Source organism: Lacerta agilis, chromosome 2 (genome assembly GCF_009819535.1).
Source record: "Lacerta agilis isolate rLacAgi1 chromosome 2, rLacAgi1.pri, whole genome shotgun sequence".
NCBI lineage: Eukaryota > Metazoa > Chordata > Lepidosauria > Squamata > Lacertidae > Lacerta > Lacerta agilis.
In genome coordinates, this window is record NC_046313.1 from 37510879 (window position 1) to 37529611 (window position 18733).

The window sequence follows — 18733 nt, forward strand, 5'->3', positions numbered from 1 at the left end:
GAGCCACCAGTGATGTGCATGGCTGCCCATGAGGACAGCCATCAAAACTGCAATTTGGAACATCTTTGTAACCTCAGGCTGTAGACTGGCACCACTCTCCCAGGCTGGTCATTGGCACAGCTATAGGCAGCTTCATATTTCAGCTAGGACTTAGCCTTCCTGGTCTGGGTGCATTATCTGCAGCTTGCACCGTTCATATCCAGATCCTGGCTTGACCTCTGCACAGCTCCTGTGGCAAAGGTGTCTACGTTTATTGTGTGTAGTACAACATATATGGACAGTGAGATTTGGGAATGGGAAAGGGGGAGAGAACACCATTTGATTTTCCCACCTCAGGCAGTATAACGTCTTGCACCCTGTACCCCTGCAGTGATATTATGTGACAGCACTCACTTGCTGGAACAAAAGCCGTGCCTGAGGTAAAGTTGGAATGTTCCCTCCGAGGAGCCCACAGCATAGTGGGTGGAATTCAGTGTTGTGCTCTGCTGAACGTTATTGTCAAGCATTGCAGCTTCCTAGATGGAATGATTCCCCCTTGCCTGCACCCCCCCAAGTGTTCTGGGTGTTCTCCCAAAACACCCCTCTGAGCCAATTTTTGGGGGTGCAGGGGGAGGAGAAGAGGGGAGCCCAGTTGTGCCAGAAGAAGCTTCTGCTGATGTAACATGTTAGGTCAATCCAGCCCGGTGAGACTAGAATGCCTAAGGGTCCTACAGGTGAGGTCAGATGTGAGACATCGCCTGCATCCTCTACCTGTCATTCCTCCAGGTGTGGCTGGACTCCAGCTCCAACCATTCTAGACCACTGGCCATGCTGGCTGTGGCTGATGGAAGTTGGGAGTCCAACAAATGCTGGAGGACCACAGGTGACTGGTCCCTGCTCTAGGAGACCAGATCCATCAGAAGCCATCTTGCCACACACCGTCCAAAAGCCCAGAGGGCAGGCTGTGGAAGCAGTTCAGACCAGCTTCCTCCTCAAGCAAGGCTCTTTCCCGTGCTCTTTGGGTAGTGAAGAGCAATTAAATGCTAACAAGCCCTTGATTATTAGCGGAACTATATAGCCAACTGAGTGTTAACAGATCTGCCCTCCAGGTCTGTATCTGTAACATGTAGTGAAACCTCAGCAGGTAGCTCATCGCTGAAGCCTTGTGGCTGCATAAGAACCATCCTATTAAACAGAAATTAAACCCAGACTTGCAAGGGAAATATTACTCTAACAAAACATTGTTCTCAGCAGACTCCCTTGGCGAGCCTATACATCATGAAGGAGTAGGCAGCAATCACCAGAAATTGCTGCGCTGCACAACCCACAAAAAGGCAGGTCAGTTACTCCGCTTCGTGCTACACGCAGAGGCTACTGCGTCTGTGCAAATGAATATTTAATTTGGGAAAACAGGAGGCAGGGGAAAGGGATGGCGCCAACCAAAACTATTTTTATGAGGAATTTCTGGTGATGAAGTATCTGGGCTTTTTTTAAAAAAAAAACTTAGGCTTGCCAACTATTTGAACTCTTCCTATACCTGTGACCCTACCCAGTGCTTTCTTTTCTTTAAAAAAATGTTTAGGGGTACTCTCATTTTCCTACTCATATTGAAATACTGCCCCTCAATGAGGCCAAACTTAGATTCACAAAATGTTTAGGGGTATGCGTATCCTCAGGGGGAAAAAGCACTGCCCCTACCTGAGATGCATATATTAACCTAGGGCAGTTCCCCCCACCCCCACATTAAGAAAGGCAAGAAATGTAGAAGTCAAATTAAGCACGTCTGGTTATTCCATCGCCATTTTGTCTCCCTCCCACTTTCAGATAGAATGAAGGGGGTTAAATTCCCCTGCATCAAGATAGGTGACTGGTTTTCCTGGTCTCTGAAGGGGCAGTATGGAGATGTGACTGATGAAAGCTGACTGCTAATTCAATGTGGGCATGGCCAAACGGTGAGCTGCTGAAGTATTTCAATCTGAGCTGGAAGGGGAGGGGAACTGTTTCTCCAAAGAAAATTTATGCAACCTTAATTGTTGAATTCTGTCAAAAGTACTGCTGTAAAGTAAGCATTTTACACACACACGCACACACACACACTCAAAAGCTTCCAACCTAAATACTTTCTATCAATGATTTTCTGGACATCTGGTAGAAGGGATGTTGGCAGATGCAATGGTGTACTGGTTGGACCTGGGAGACCAGGATTCAAATCCACACTCAACTGGTGACCCCCCCCCTTTTTCTCTCTCTCTCTCTCTCTCTCTCTCACACACACACACACACACACCTCCTTACTGGCAAACAGGAAGCATGTCTACAATTCAAGAACACATTCAAGCCAGGCAAAAGCACTCTAGGAAATAACAACGTTGGGGTGGGGTGGGGCACTCCTGGGGGGGGGGTATGTGACCTGGGAAGAGTCCCAAGGGCCAGATAAGAGAGGCCTAGAAGGCTTGATTCCTTATCCCTGCAGAAGTGGGTTCTGGGCCCCAAGCTGGAGGCCAACATTCTGGAGACAATAACACACCCAGACTGCCCATGCTTGTGTCACGAGAATACCAAAATAATGCAGAATACTATACATTGCATCTCCAACTCATGAATATATAACTGCAGAACAAATGGTGAGTGGCAACTCACATTAGTGATTCCCAGAAAGATAATTGTGTTAGCCTACTGCAGCATAAACACCAGAAGAGTTTCGTGGCCCCTTAAAGACTAACCATTTTATTAAGGCGTATGGTAAGCTTCTTTTTGTTGCTGTCTAAGAACCATTCCTTTCAGCTGCTCTTATATCCCAGTGACTTAAGTGAGGGAATGTGGATTTTAGTCATGTTCACGTGTGGGAGTAAACAGCCTCAAATTCATGTACTCCTGGTTAACCGATTTCCAAAATGAGTTGAAAAGGACTGTTGCTTTCATCTCTTGAAGTCTGGGATCTGCATGCCTGCTGTGGGCTTTGTTTAATTCCCCCCCCACACACACACACACACCTCATTTGTTGCTGATCAAGTATGTGCCGGAAGAATGAAAAGGAAGGTCAGTGGTGAAAAGTACAGTATGATATTACTGGCATTGGTTCAACAGAAACATGGGCAATAAATAAACATGAGCCAAACCATCTCAGAGCAGACCAAACTGACAGGCATCTGGGCTGAGCAAGGAAGAGCCAGCCATTCCTCTAGCCCTGTCTGAAAAGCCTCAGCTGAATTGCTAAGACAATATGAACCGTTTTCAGCACAGGACAGAGTAGGCCAGACAGGATTCGTCAACTATTCACAGAAGCCACTGAAAGAAGGGGAATGGCTCGCTCCACACAGTTTGGAGTTGGGGGAGAGAAGATCATCTACACAATCCTTATTTGCATGTCCCTCACCTCACAATACCCAAGAATGAGAACAGAGGTTCCTAACACCCATAGGCAAATTGTTATTCAAATGTGGGAGCGGCATTTCAGAAACCCAAGGAAAGTATTGCTCATTTGTCTCCATTTTCCAATGGAGGCCTGTGAGAACCAGGTCTTGGATTCTTCTGGCCCCAATAACTCTACTGTCTGAGGAGCAAGCCACATGTTACCCGACTACCTTATCCCACTGAAACTGGCCCATCCATTGTAATCATCATCAGAAATACTACTCCAAGTATCTCAACCAAATGTAGCTTAGGTGGCGAGCTGCTGGAGACATCGACTTTTAAGTTGTGGTGTCTTGTTGGTAGGATACCTTCTCCAAAACAGTGTGCCTGGCACCTGCACTGTTTTCTTTAAGGAGCCAGGTAAACCCCATGTCTTCCCTGATGGAATTTTGTTGCTAGCTTGCCACACTTGCATCATGGCGGTCTTGTTATGGGAGGTGGTCTAGTACTGCCTATGGCAGGGGTCAGCAAACTTTTTCAGCAGGGGGCCGGTCCACTGTCCCTCAGACCTTGTGGGAGGCCGGACTATATTTTTGGGGGGAGAAATGAACGAATTCCTATGCCCCACAAATAACCCAGAGATGCATTTTAAATAAAAGCACACATTCTACTCCAGTAAAAACACCAGGCAGGCCCCACAAATAACCCAGAGATGCATTTTAAATAAAAGGACACATTCTACTCATGTAAAAACACGCTGATTCCCGGACCGTCCGCAGGCCAGATTTAGAAGGCGATTGGGCCGGATCTGGCCCCTGGGCTTTAGTTTGCCTACCCATGGCCTATGGGTTCTATGGATTTCATTACCCATGAATGCTGCCACGGATAACTTGGGAAAGCTGGATATATATTTATTAAATAAACTAGAAAGGTGGTATATAAATATATTGCCCTGGTAGCTGGGCTTTGTAAAGAAAAGCAGATCTTCAAAAGGACATATTTCCACAAAGAAGCAGTGGGGCAGAAAGTGATACTTAGCCCTTTCAAGGATTATTCCAGAGCCTGCACTTTGGCAATGATGGAGGGATATTTTTGCCCTCCAGGGGTAGGCCTACTGTGTTCTCAACAAGAGGATGCACAGCCAGGAATCTGTGCTATTTTTTTCAAAACACCCTGAAACTGCAGAGTACACATAGGATGTGTTTACCCTTGTTGCTCTTCAAACTTTTTTTTTAAAAAAATGAAACAGTACTGGATTAACCTTCTGGTACTCATACAGCACAGTGGAATGCACAATCAGAATGGGGACTTCTCAGTCTAAGCAGTGGTGTAGTTGTAAATTTTGAATGGCAGAAGTTTGTTGTGATGGCCCCCACAGCTGCGCTCCTAAGTAGAGTCTATAACCTTGTTTTCTAGGAGAGTCCAAAAATGAAGACAGCTGTGCTGGTTTACTGTACACACCCAAAGAGTGATAGTACACATCATATTGCTCAGTCTTGTTAGGATCAGCTGAGAAGTCATAGAATGATCAGTTAGCAAAGGGCGATCCACAAACCATGCCCACCTGTCGCACCACCTGATATCATATGTGACATCAGGTATGGGCCAGGAAGAGACGCAGCAGGGTTGGCTGCGCAGCTCAGTTCCCCATGGGGAACCCGATCGCTCATGGGGAACCCTGCAGAAAGCAAGGTTGAAGGCACTGCCCATCTGTCAATGTTCACCCACAGGGGTGAGGACAGAGAAAGATCTGGCCTTCTGGGCCAAAAAAGGTCCCCTCCCACCAGGTTAGCATGCTGCATTTGGACTGAAGAGTCCATCTGGCTTGATAACTCTGATGGGCCATGAAATTCAGTGTGTGACCATAGCTGGACCTCGGTCACTGTCTGAGCCTAGCCTACTTCACAGGGCTGTTGTTATTAGCAGGATAAATTGGGATGTTCTGCACCCAGGTAGCCCGGAGGATCCCTGGCTGATGGTTTCATAGTTCCTATTCTGAAAAGAAAGTAAGTCCTGGAGCTGCACCCCACCCCCTTCCACTGTATCATGGGGACTAAGCATAGCTGAGGCAAACTTATTTGGAAAGTGCAAAGTGGTCCAGGGATGATCTAGGGTGGCTCAAGAGCAGCAGAGGTGATGGATAAAGATTCCTCTCTCACTCTTGAAATGCCCTGAGGTTAAAAATGCTGCTGCAGAATGAGAGCACTGGGTACTGAAGAGGGCTTCAAACTCAGCACCTGCGCTTGGATGTTTAAAAAGGCTGTTACAGGAGCAACCCAGTTCAATCCAAGCAGCCAGAGGTCCCCTGCCTGCCTGCCTGCCTGCCTGCCAGAAGCCTGTAGCCTCCGTCCTCTGCACCTGATCATCAGGAACAGAGTTGAATGAAAAAAAGATCTTCTCAGGTGTTCCCAGGGTAAGGTCACCAAAGAGGCTCCTTGTAGCAATTGGTTCCCAAGTTACCAGACAACAGGGGGATTTGTGTGAGAGAAAGACTCAATGAGGCCCCTCCACTCCCAAGTCCTTTTGTAAACCAGAAGTGCGCTAGGCAGACTCAAGTGGAACTAGAAAAGGGCAGATTCTGTTCTGCAGGAATGCGAAAATTGTCTGTGATGGCACCGGCACAAGAGGAATTTTCTCAACAGGACTCTCTACGCTGACAGTCTTTTCCCTGCACAGTCTCCTTCCCGGAGTCCTTTGCCTTGCTGTTTCCTAGAAACAGAGCCCGTCACAAACACATCACTACTCAGCCTCACAATAAATAAACAGAGGGTGTGTATGCGCTAAAGTGCCTTCCCACCCGCCACCAGCTACAACTGTCATACATGGACTGAGGTTGAACAAGGGTGTTCTTCTTTCAGCTTTTGGAGACGGCGGTCTGATTTTAATCCCCCCAACTCAAACCCTGAGCTGAAAAATACCACATAAATTATGTCTGGCCGGTACATTTCAGAAATGGGAAATGTTGTCTGGAGATCCTAAGTTTTATGTTCCCGTTTTATACCAGGCTCCCTCTGCTCTGCTTGGTTCCCAGCTCCCATTCAAGTAAGAGAGGCCACGTCCACCTGGCATATATGAGAAGCTGGTGGGTTCCCAGAATGACAGCCAGCAGGGAGTAGAATTGGCTCACGAACATATATAGATCATTTTGATTACTCAATTCTCAAGGGCTGGCAGATGAATGCGTGGGCTGATGCCAAGGAAAACCTGCATGTGAGGTGACACTGGGCAATGTGGAAGTTCTTATTTATTTCTGCAATGTTAGCTAGATCTGTGACGATCCAGTCACAAGTGTGTGTGTGTGTGTGTGTGTGTGTGTGTATCAGCAATTGTAAAAGGAGCCCTGCTGTGTTCAGTGGAAGTCATTCCATCCCCAAGTAAAATAATAATAATGTTATGATTTGGAGGAGGGGGAGTAGGCTGTATGCCCAAGACCCTCCTAACCCCTGGATCCAGCAAGTGTTAAAAGATCAGCCAGGCTAGCTTCCTGAAAAGGCGATAGCCTGGGTGATGGGCCATTAAGGGGAACAAAGGAAAGGGGCTCTGTGTGAGATGGCAAATAGGTGGGGCCCCTCCCTCAGCCTGCAGATAGTTAGAAGGCCAAAGCCAGAGTTGAGAGCAGAGAGCTGGAGGGTCAGAAGCAAAGAATCAAACCGGGAACTGAGAGAGACAGAGCAATGTTTGATATCTGTTTTAATCCAAGGCCGCAGCTTTAGGGGGAGCAAGGTGCTAACACTGTGAATCCCTCCATCATAGGCTCAGGTTGTATATCTACGTGTAAATAAACCATATATCAGAAAGACACCACAGTCTCCACTGCCAACACGAACCCTGGGTAAAGCACCTGGAATCATGTACAGATGGAGATTAGGGTAGTGTACAACCATAATAATATTGCAGAACATGGCAGCCTTCATCACAAAAAACCCATCTGTTCAACAGTGCAAGCCAATCATCACCCCCACCACCTGTTGTCGTCAACAGGAGATACTGACACCTTTGTCCTTGATAATCTCAGGTAAGTCAGTATTATTATCATCACCATATCGCAGATGCTGCACTCAGAGCCCCTGGTAAAGTCATGGCAGAGGTGAGATATGAACGATCATGCCATGTTTCAAGTTCCACATCCCAAGCCACTCTCTACAACCATCCAAAAGCATCACCAATTCCACAACCTATGGCCCATTTGTCAAGCTTATGTTAAAAGCAAAGGTGGAGAACCTGTGGCCATCCAGGTGAAGTTTGGATTTTTTGCCCTGGACAGAATGGCTAATGGTCAGGGAGGATGTGAACTATAGTCCAACAGCTTTTGCAAGGCAAAAAATTGAACATACCTGCCCTAAAGTGTTATACTGAAAATCTGAGGCAACATGATACCTGCCTCACCAGGGACTAGTAGAGTGTCAGGTATGTGTGCACAAGAAATACCTGATATTTCAATGGTATCATGATGATTGACAGGAAGCTCACAGCTTTCCACAGAGAGTTCAAATTTCCTTCTGCAGCCCGAGTGGCATGATGCTACCAACTTGTCAAAAGAGTGCAGTGAAAACGATATGGAGAATCAACTAGTTTTAGAAATTTGCATGTCCACTACTATGCTTTGTACAGATGTTGATGACATAAGGAGGAACCTGAGAAGTTCTCCTTTTGACAGTATGGAGAGCATCTGCCAACTGTAGACCTGCATGCTCTGTCTAGTAACACTGTTTGATTATTAAACATTTTATCTTTATTATTTAAACTTACTAGACACTTTTTTGCAAAAAGTAACTCAAAGTGACTTACAACAAGAAAAGTAAATACTGTAGCATAAAACTGAGACAGAGTAAAATCCAAAACTCATTTATATTTTTAAAAGGCAGAGCTAACCCCCCCCTCGAAGGAGGCCACAGATAATTAAAAGCCAAAGGCCTGGTAGAAAATTAATGTTTTGGCCTGGCACACAAAGATATGTGATGGTGGAACTGGGGTGCCTCCTTGGGGAGAGTATTCCGTAAGTGTGGAGTCACCACTGAGAAGGCCCACTGATACGTGTGTGTGAACAGACACCGCAGTGAAGTTGCATTTGAGGTGCCACAAAAGTGTGCCTTTCTGTTATTTTTGTGGTGTTAGATCTGTGATGGCACATTCAAGATGTAAGTAAGCAACTGTCTTGATGCTGCCATCATTGAGTGAGGACGTGGCTTCCCCAGCTTCTTTCCACAGAATTGTAGAATTGGAAATGACCATACGGGTCAGCTAGTCCAAAGCCCTGCAATGCAGGAATATTTTGCCCAATGTGGGGCTCAAACCCACCACCCTACATTGCCCAGCACATCCTCTTTCCACCACCATTCTCCTTACCCAAAGCTTTTTTGCATCCAACATAAACCAGGAATTTTAAATGAACTTGAGTATAATTAATTTGGAAATAAGTCTGAAGGTGAGAGTGTGTCATCGGTGGTGCAGAATCTAGCCCCTTCCTTATACCACCGCATGCCCCATTTTAAGGTTCGATGTTGAGACATTTTTCTTTCACACCCCACTCTGAGAATTTTCTCCAAATAGAATTTGAAATCTCTGTTTCCAGAAACCGCCACAAAATGCAAAGTGCTGAAAGATTCAGAAGCTTCGCCTATAATTCAGTATCCACCTGGGGTTCCTTCTTAGCATACAGACCCTGTGCATGGTATAAAAATGATAATAACTAGATGACGCTAAAACAATTTCACCTTTGACAGTGGCTTGCTGCATCAACAGAGAAAGAAACACACACACACACTCCACCCTACTATCAGCAGGACTGTCAAGGAGCTGAATTAGTAACACAAGATTTGCCAAAGCCACAGCTCAGGCATTTGCTTCAAAGAAGCCTCTGACAGCCAGCAGCCAAATGTGAGCATCAGAGAAGGAGAAAAGTCTCTCCTCTGAAGAAATCCAACCTGTCAACGAGAGTGACCAGATAGTAGCTTCAAAACAACAAAAATAAATGAGAATCCCTCAACCGCACAGAACCTCCTGATCCTTTCTCCCTAGGTCCACTATTCTAGGGAAGGCATTCCCAAAACAAAACAAAAAGAAAATAGCCCTCCAAAATAAGAAATTTCAGCACAATTCCAATGGCAATTCCTCTCCCTTCCACCCACTGAAGAGAGGCGTATCTTTCACCATTGCTACTCAAACCCTTCACAGTGCACACTCAACTGTCTTTTCTTCAGTAAACTACAGGCATTTAAATAAGCCACCAGGGCAAATCACTGGCTCAGTGCACTGGACCATGCTCAGCCCCCTAATGAAGTGGCTGAATAGTCTATGCATCACTTGATTAGGAGATGGGTGGAGGTCCACTTGCAAGCAACACCTGGGACTCCCACCCAACCAAAAATAAATGCTTCAACTCTGTATACCTGAAGGACCGTCTCCACCCCCATTATTCAGTCCAGACACTGAGATCCAACTCCAAGGACCTTCCTGCGGTTCCCTCATTGCCATGCCCGCCCTGTGGAATGTTTTTACATCAGATGTCGAGGAAATAAACAACTATCTGACGTTTAGAAGACATCTGAGGGCAGCCTGGAATAGGGAAGATTTTAATGTTTGATGTTTTACTGTGTTTGATGTTTTAATTTGTTGGAAGCCACCCAGAGTGGCTGGGGCAACTCAGACAGATGGGTGGCATATAAATAACAATATAGTATTGTTGCTATTGTCGTTATTATTTCTTGCCAGTCAGACTGGGGCTGATATACAGGCAACCGTGCCCTGTGGCAGGCAGGAAACTGTGGACTTGACCTCTTCCCTTCCAGCTGGCGTTTCTAAGCAGTTCTAGAATCAAGTCTGCTTCCCCAGATTAATTGCTCCTCACCCCTCAGAGTGTGAACCCACGTAAAGGCAAGCAGGCAGCGCTGACACAGAGTGCAGAGTATCATGCCTGACTGTTCCCAAAGTGCTGTGAACCTAGCTGGGGGGGGGGGTGTCACAACAAACTGGTTGGGGTGGGAAACACAGAACGCTCACCAGAACAGTTCTGAACTTCCAGCAGCGGAGACACCCAGTTAGGGTGACCCATTCAGCTTCATGACCCTCACGATAGAAAAATGGGGTTTCAGGAAGAGGAGGAGGAAGGGAGTAATGAGTATTTCATTTCCAGCTTCAAAGCACAGCTCACAAATGCTGAGCACCGTACAAATGTTCAGCAGCACCACAGACTTCAGGAGAGCTTCCCAGGTGTGCAACATTTGCAAGCAAAACCCTCTCCAGCACATCTCTACCTTCAGTGCCTTTGCCCAGAAAAAAAGAGAAAGGGAATGAGGTTTTTTAAAAAAAGGGGGGGGGGTTCTGGGAGGATGATAATGGAAGCATTTATGTGTCTGGTGGAGCCAAGCAGGAGTAAGATTCTTTATGAAAGGCTCTATCAGACACACAAATGTTTCTCTTACTATCCTCCCAGAAATGTATTTATTTATTAAATAAATAATCCTCAACATAAAAAGTAGCATTTTCACCATCTCTGGCTATGGGCAAGGACCTGACCAAGTTGTCACAACACCAGCAAACACTATGCTTACATAGAACAGGAAGAGCTCAGGCTGCTGGAAGTATGAACTTGGAGCAGGGTGAAATCACAAACAATCTGGAAATTCCTCACAAAAAAACACATAAGAGCATTTTATTCTCCCACTTCTTTTTTTCTTTTTAAAAATCCTGGTTAGCCTCCCTGATGTGGCAGCACGTGCCCATCTGTTAGCAATGCCCTCCAACTCCTCCACCTGTCTAGGCAGTCAACCTGGCCCCATTGCCAAATCCGCCTGCAGCACAGTAGCTTGCTTTAAAGCGTGCGGTGTGACTAAACAGGTGGCTGGAGAAAAAAGAAAGAGAGAGAGAGAGAGAGAGGAGTGTGTGAGAGAGTGAGTGAAGGAATCCTTCTAACTCTTCCCAGTGAAGCCGTTTGCCACCCAGGAGCACATCTCGAAGTGCAGAAGCTGCGTGACTGTTGGCAATCCACCTGTGAGCAGTCCAGCGTTCCTGCAGCGCCTGGCAGAGCTGAGGTCAGACTGCTCAACGGCGCTCGCCGGAGCCAGCAGCAGGTCACACTGGAGAGGGGGGGGGGAATATGCAGCGTCGAAGACTGCCTACAGGTGGCTGAGAAGGACTCCGGCGTTAGACGCGGAGCCTCTTTCCCGGGCGCCCCTCCCCTCTCTCCGTGCGCCCCCCCCCCCGGAGAGAGGGGCAGAACCCGCGCAAAAGTGCGCCCCCTACCTTGAAGTCCGCGGAGAGCTGCGGCGTATACTCCAGGGTCCAGAGCGCGCGTACGAGCGCCGCCAAGTGCTGGGTGACTTCCCCGGAGGCGGCTCCAGGTCCGGCTGGCCCTTGCTGGTCGGGCAGCGCCAGCAGGAGGAAGGCGGCCAGCAACTCGGTGTGGCTCAGGCACTGCACCACGGCGTTCAGGAAGCACGTGTTGCCGTGGTTCTTCAGCCCCTGCGCGCCCGGCGTGAGCGGCCGAGGGTCCCCGGGAACGGCCGCCGGCAGGGCACTCTGTGCGCCCCACGACAGCCGGGCGCTGCCGCCGCTACCACCGCCGCCGCCACTGGCTTGGCCTCTCTCGCGCTCGGGCCCGGGCGGGCGCTTGAAGCCGCCCTCGTCGTCCTCGGGCTCGGCGCCTTCTCGCCGCCGCGCCTGCTGCTGCTGCTGCCGCCGGGCGCCGCGCAAAGTTTGCAAGAGGCGCCGCGCCAGCCTGCTTAGGGCGCGCACGGCTCCTCGCCGTCGCCGCCCGGCCCCGGCGTGGGGGCGCTCTTCGCTGGCCACCCCGTCCGGGGGGCCGGGCGCGCCGGGGCCGGGCTTCTCGCCCGCCTCTTGCTCGCCCATCGGCACCAGGAGGCTACGGCCACTCGCTCCGCCACCGCCTACCGGCGCTTGCTGCCTTCTCCCCGTTGTTGTCGTCGGCTACCTGCGCGCTCCGAGCCTCTCCGCCCGCCCTCCCTCCGCGCTTGCCGGCTGGGCAGGGCAGAGAGGCGGGGAAGGCGAACGGGCCGGGCTCATGGCCGGGGGCAGGCGGGCATCTTGCTGCGCCCCTCCGCTCAAGGCACGGCGCTTTCCCCGCCTCCTCGGGTCGCCGCCCGCGGATCGGCAGAGCCTGGGGAACAGGGGAAGTAAACTCGGCGGAGGGGGTGGATCGCGCGCGCTGAGTTTGGAGGTGCGGCGCCAAGCGCCTCCCTCTGCTGGGAGCTCGCCCGCCTGGTTCAACAGCGGGGAGGCGGCGGTTCTCGCAGGCGAGGCGTTACTGCTGCTTCTGCTGCCGCTAAGAAGTGGCGTCCGCTGGAGCACGGCAGGCGCACGGAGCAGGATCGCCTGGACCAGGCAGGCTGGGTGGGGAAGGCAAGTGTTGCCAGCGAGGGTAGTGGCGGCGGCGGCACTACCTGAAGCCTGGCTCGTCCCTCTTCCTCCTTTGCTCAGGTGCTCAACAGTCAGTGGGAGATGACTGGAGCGGCTAGGGAGGCGGGGAGAGCCAGCCAGCTTGCGGCTGCGTGCGGCTGTGGGCCACCGGGAATCCTGGAGAAGCCAGCCTCGCCACCTTCGCCAGTGGCAGGTGGAAGTGGGCATCTCTTTCCAGCTTAGGAAAGATGTCAACATTCCAACGGCAACATACCGGTACCCTACCATAGTCCCCAACCAAGCCTCGGGTTTGTGGTTCCTACCCTACAGCCATCGCTGCCAACTGGAAGCAGAGCAGGTCTGTGTTTTTGCACACCACCACTAACTCACAGGTGCAGAGTGATCCTACCCGTCACAACAAAATAAAAAAATCCTTCCAGTAGCACCTTAGAGACCAACTAAGTTTGTTCTTGGTATGAGCTTTCGTGTGCATGCACACTTCTTCAGATACACTGAAATAGAAGTCAGCAGACCCTTATATTTGGCATCTTTCCGCAGGGCCTGCAAGACGGAGCTGTTCCACCTGGCCTTTGGGTTGGTTTCTGTTTAATATTATGCTTCATCTTTATTGGTGGGTTATTTTGAAATTGAGACCTGCAGTTTTAATTGAATTTTAAATTTGTATTTTATCTGTTATTTTAAATTGATCGTTTTTTATGTTTTTGTTGTGATTTTAATTGATGTTAGCCGCCCTGAGCCCGGTTCTCTGGCTGGGAAGGGCGGGGTATAAATAAAATTATTATTATTATTATTATTATTATTATTATTATTATTATTATTATTATATACCTGAAGAAGTGTGCATGCACACAAAAGCTCATATCAAGAACAAACTTACCGTAGTTGGTCTCTAAGGTGCTACTGGAAGGATTTTTTTATTTTTTATTTTGTTTTGACTATGGCAGACCAACACGGCTACCTACCTGTAACTGGACCTACCCGTCACAATGCCTTCGGTTGGGCTTTTCCCCAGGTGGGTGTGCACAGGGTTATGGTGGTAGAGTCCATTCATAAAGGAGAAGGGCGTGTGAAGGGCCATTTCCTACCATATCCATGTACACCGCACTGCTCCATTTGGACCAGGCTGGCAGACCTTGTGAGAGGAGTTAGTGGGGATCAGTTCCCATGCCAATGTTGCCCCACCACAGAAGAGTTGGGGTGATACTGATGTGGGCATTCTTTAAAAAAGTAAGCATGCCAGCTCAACCCCTGTGAGCTCCCCAGCTTCAAATATTATGCTGCTCCGCGGGTGTAAGAGCTGGCGGTTTACAAGAGTATGCCAGAAATAAATCTGTGGGTGGTAGCAGCTGTATGCAGGCAAAGGGTTGGTGCACACAAGGATTTCAGGCAACCCCCATGAATCCTTTACACATATGACTCACCCTGTAGGTTAGAAAATGCCACACAAGTAGTAGGACATATGGAGACAGCAATGTCAGTGAATCTGTGCAGTGTTCAGTTCAAGCCGCACCTCTGCCATGAATTCATAGGATGCCTTAAGGCAAGCCACTACCAGCCTTGGCCATTATTTGCCTGATGGGGACATTGGCCTACAGCACAGGCTTGTTGTGCGGATTCCTGATAGGAGAACTGCTCAGCTCACTAAGAACTTCATTTGGAAATATAGGTTTCATGGATTTAGTTCAGCATACGGCAAAGATGTGTGTCTAATTGCCACACAGGTCAGCCTAATATGTATGCTAGTGGTTCAACCACATTAGTAACCCATTAAATGTTGGTTGGTTAAGTTGCAAGATGGGCACGCAGCAGTCAAACAGCTACTTTGCTAGTCATCACCTGCATAAACCATCTGTGATAAGGGCCAATTTGCCTGCACAGATTAGAGCACAGCAGTTGTTTGCCATCACTGTCCACATTGACTCTATGCCTATGATCAGTGAGGGCTGAGCTGGGTTCAGCTCTTAAGCCAATTAAAATAGAAAATTCTTTCCAGTAGCACCTTAGAGACCAACTGAGTTTGTTCTTGGTATGAGCTTTCGTGTGCATGCACACTTCAGATACACTGAAAGCTCGAAAGCTCATACACACAAAAGCTCATACCAAGAACAAACTCAGTTGGTCTCTAAGGTGCTACTGGAAGAATTTTCTATTTTGTTTCGACTATGGCAGTCCAACACGGCTACCCACCTGTAACTGTATTAGGAACAGCTTGTGTTGGCTTCCACCTTCCATTTCTTCTTGCACTGCTTGTATTAAAAGAAACGGAAAACGGCTCAAAAAGGAGTGGGCAGCCCCAACACTTTCAGCAAAAGTAAAAGCAAACCTATGTGCCTGTAGATAAATTACAGAGAAGCCCTCTGTTTGAAAGGGCTGCCTGGCCCCCAAGCTGGAAAAGGAACCCTAAAAGGGGGGAGCAAGGAGGGCCTTGAAGTTGCTGGTCAACAATGAGCACCTGGGCAGCAGACTGAGCAGAGACGGATCCGGGTCACTTGGTCACAGTCTATTGTAAGAAGCATTTCTAAATTTCTGTATTCACCCGCACACCTATTAACTTATGCAAATTGCCCTCTTTCTGTGTGGTATACAAGTGGCCATGCTGTATGAAGAGCCATCATCACCCCATTATTAATATTTTAATCTGCTGCTTTACCAGAACCTAATGACACTTTGCTTAATGGATATATCAAAGACTGGCCCCACTCCAGATTCCCCCACCCCCATTCACTTTCATTGGAAACTTGCATGCTGCCCGTCCCCTGGAACTTTTACAACAGACATAAAATCCGACGGCAGTAGAAGGAAGGCATTCAGCCTTTGCACTTCCAGCTCCAGCTGCTATCCCTTCGCATTTGCAAAAAGCCAAGTCTTCAACTCAAGGGCAGAACCCCTTTAGTGTGCCTTTTCAGGGCCAAAGGGAAGAAGCCTTACCTCATCTCAGAGCAGACCATCACTTGGCAGCAGCACATCAAGAAACCTAAGTGCCCCTGCTTGCCTTTGACAGCCTCTCTCTCTCTTCCTTGCGGAAGTGGATTGGTCAATGTGCGTGGATGAAAAAAGTGCACCAAACAAAAGGAAGATTTCCTCAAAGGCAGCATCATTCTCACCAGCACAGATGTGTTCCATTAGCAATATATTGCCCTGTCCATTAGAGCAGCCATCAAATAAGAGTGTTTGATATAAATATTGGAGGTGAGTCAGAAGTCAAAACCCAGCTCTGCTTTGGGGCAAGTCACAATGTCTCCCAAAAATGCTTTGTCCCGTTACATTGCAAAATGCGGGGGGGGGGGGGGACCTTCGAAGCAGGTCATTGCTGAAGAGCTCTGAGAAGCTTCTGTTTTTTTCTAAGGCAGGGCTGGGGAACATTTTTCAACCCTGGGGACCACTTTTCCTCCCAGGCAACCTTTTGGTGGGTGTGGCTAGAAGCAAAAGTGGTCAGAGCAACAAATGTGAGCTTTCACACTCTTCTATCATCCATCAGGCAACCAGAAGCATGATCATGTTTTAGTCAGGCCAAACACACCCAAGGAGGGTGCTAGCAGACGTGGGAAAGGTGTGGCCCTGGGGAGAGTTTGAAGAGCCAGACAGAGTCCTGGAGGAGCACATTTGGCCCTCAGTTCCCCAACCCTCTTCAAAGAAAAGTTGGTGTTTCTAGCCTTCATGGTTACAGAGAATAGGCAGTCTCCCATAAGAGCTGAAGAAACCAGACGGAGGACTAAGTGACTTTACTCAGCTTCCACCTTCTTCCTATCATTACCAGTTCCTGCCCCAATATAGTCCTGTTGCCAGTGTGGTGTAGTGGTTAAGAGCGGTAGGACTGTAATCTGGGAAAACGGGTTCGCGTCTCGCTCCTCCACATTGCAGCTGCTTGGTGACCTTGGGCTAGTCACACTTCTCTGAAGTCTCTCAGCCCACTCACCTCACAGAGTGTTTGTTGTGGGGGAGGAAGGGAAAGGAGAATGTTAGCCGCTTTGAGACTCCTTCGGGTAGTGATAAAGCGGGATATCAAATCCAAACTCTTCTTCTCTTCTTCTTCTATTGCTCGTGAGTCTTGATCTTTGTTTACTTGACCCAGGGAACCAGCAAGAAGAGAATGGCCCCATCCAGGTCAGCTTCTCCACAGCTCCCTCCAGCCACCCACCTTCCATATGGAGCAGGTAAGGAGGAAGATGGGGGGAGAAACAAGCCAAGGAACAAGATGAGGTGTGACACGGGCAGTCTTCTGTGGCTTTGTCGCTTTAGAGGAAAAACATTGGCTTTTGTGATTTTCACAGCAGAAGCAATAGCAATGGCAGTTTTTAAAAGCCATTGGCGGGGGGAACCTCCCAATTAGTGACCCAGAATATTTTTAGCTTAGTCGCCAAACTGAAAACAGGGGCATAAGAAAGTCTCAAATGATAACCAACTGTAGAGCAAAACTTGCACAGAAACCAAGCACATCTCTGCATTGCTAAGCTACCCATTGTCTTTCAACCAGCAGAATTGTGGGGGGGGGGAGGGATAGCACGTAATCTTAAGCATTCTAGCAATGTCACAGTGGCACACATTAGGCTTTATATCGTTTACCAGTAAAAGCAAGCTTTCTTCCCCGCTTTGGTCTTCTAAGCTCCCAGTGAGCTAGAGAGATAAACGTTCATAGCAGGTATCAAGTGTGGCCTGTAGACTCGGTGCCTGTTCTGCATAAGACCCAGGCAGCCTCATCACTTGCTTGGGCACAAGGTCAGGCCTCAGAGAAGAGCTTGTTACCTGGTGTCAGCTCCAGGCTGCTCAGCGGCACTGGGTTTCTTTGCTGTCAAGTCAGGTGCAGAGTGACTGACAGGTGTGTGAGCGAGAGAGAGAAGCAGAGCAGAAGCACGACAACCTGGATCTGGTTGTCAGGGAAATGCTGATGTCTCTCAGATGGACAGAGAGTCCCTCTTCTAACCTTATAGTTAGAAGCTACAGACCATAATGTAGCACACCGATCTGAGTCAGGTCGTACAGCTTAGAAAGGCGAAAGAGGCCACCTTCCATAATAGTCATGTCATCCTTATTGTAGCAATGCTGTGAGGAGAAGAGATTCTCTCTGGGCATGAAGCTAGCGCCTCTCTTCAATCAATCCTTCCTCTAACAAATAGGTCAGTCAGCGTACCTGCCAAATATAGCTGTTCTAGGGCCTAATCTTGCAAAGACTCATTGCAGCCAGATTAAATGTGCATTCAGACATGAGGAATAGTGTGTTTGTTTCCCTGGTTATAATTGTTTTCCTATTCCTTGCAACTCTACACTTCTGTCATCCTGCCCTGTTTTATAATGTTCCATTCACACTGCAGTGACCTGTTGCATTATGGAACTGTGCCTTTTTGAGTGATGATACTGGCATGCCACACTAAATTTCATCCACACCAGTGGGCATGGTGTGACACAGTGAACATCATCGGAAAACGATGCTACTCCCCCACACTTTCTACACATGTGTCTTTCTGTTTCCCCATGATTCCCCCACGAGAAAACAGCAGGAAAGAACTGTACGCCAGTATATCCAAATTTCATCACTTTATTCCTACAATTTTCTGGGTTAATTTTCAGGGCAAATTGGTGTGTTTTTTCTCTGAAATCAAATAGCACAGAGCTGAACACTAAACATGTTCTGTGTTCCACTAGTTTTGAAGAAGTGATTTTTACATCATGTGGATGTTCAAATATAATGCAGAAAGTAATATTTAAAGGGGTGCAAAAATTGCGAAAGAAGGATGGAGAGAGCCAGCTACTGCCGTTGTTAAGGAAATGTCAGGGGAAGATCAAAGGATGAGGCTTACTTAGACTCTTAAAATGCTATTAGGCTCACCTGGTGTTTTTCAGGGCCTAGTTTAACAAGAGGTGGTCAGCACAAGAGATTAATGGGGGACTGCTTAGGATCTGGCTTAATTCCCAAACAGAGAAATGTTTTGTTTGCTGCTGTTTAACTCTCTCTTTAATGAGACTACCTTACTGTTTACTATAATGAGGGTGTCCTGCAGACACCCTGTACGTGCCCTCTTAAGACACT

At 48.2% G+C, this 18733-nt stretch overlaps 1 protein-coding gene across 1 annotated transcript in view; it reads right to left on the minus strand.

Annotated features, from left to right (window-relative positions):
- USP43 (ubiquitin specific peptidase 43) overlaps positions 1-12195 on the minus strand; it is an 84153-nt gene extending 71958 nt beyond the window's left edge. Inside the window, exon 1 of the mRNA XM_033139557.1 lies at positions 11575-12195. Coding sequence (XP_032995448.1) covers positions 11575-12180 — 606 coding nt within the window. The 5' untranslated portion in view covers positions 12181-12195. The remainder of the gene's footprint in view (positions 1-11574) is intronic.
- Between the last annotated feature and the right edge of the window lie 6538 nt (positions 12196-18733).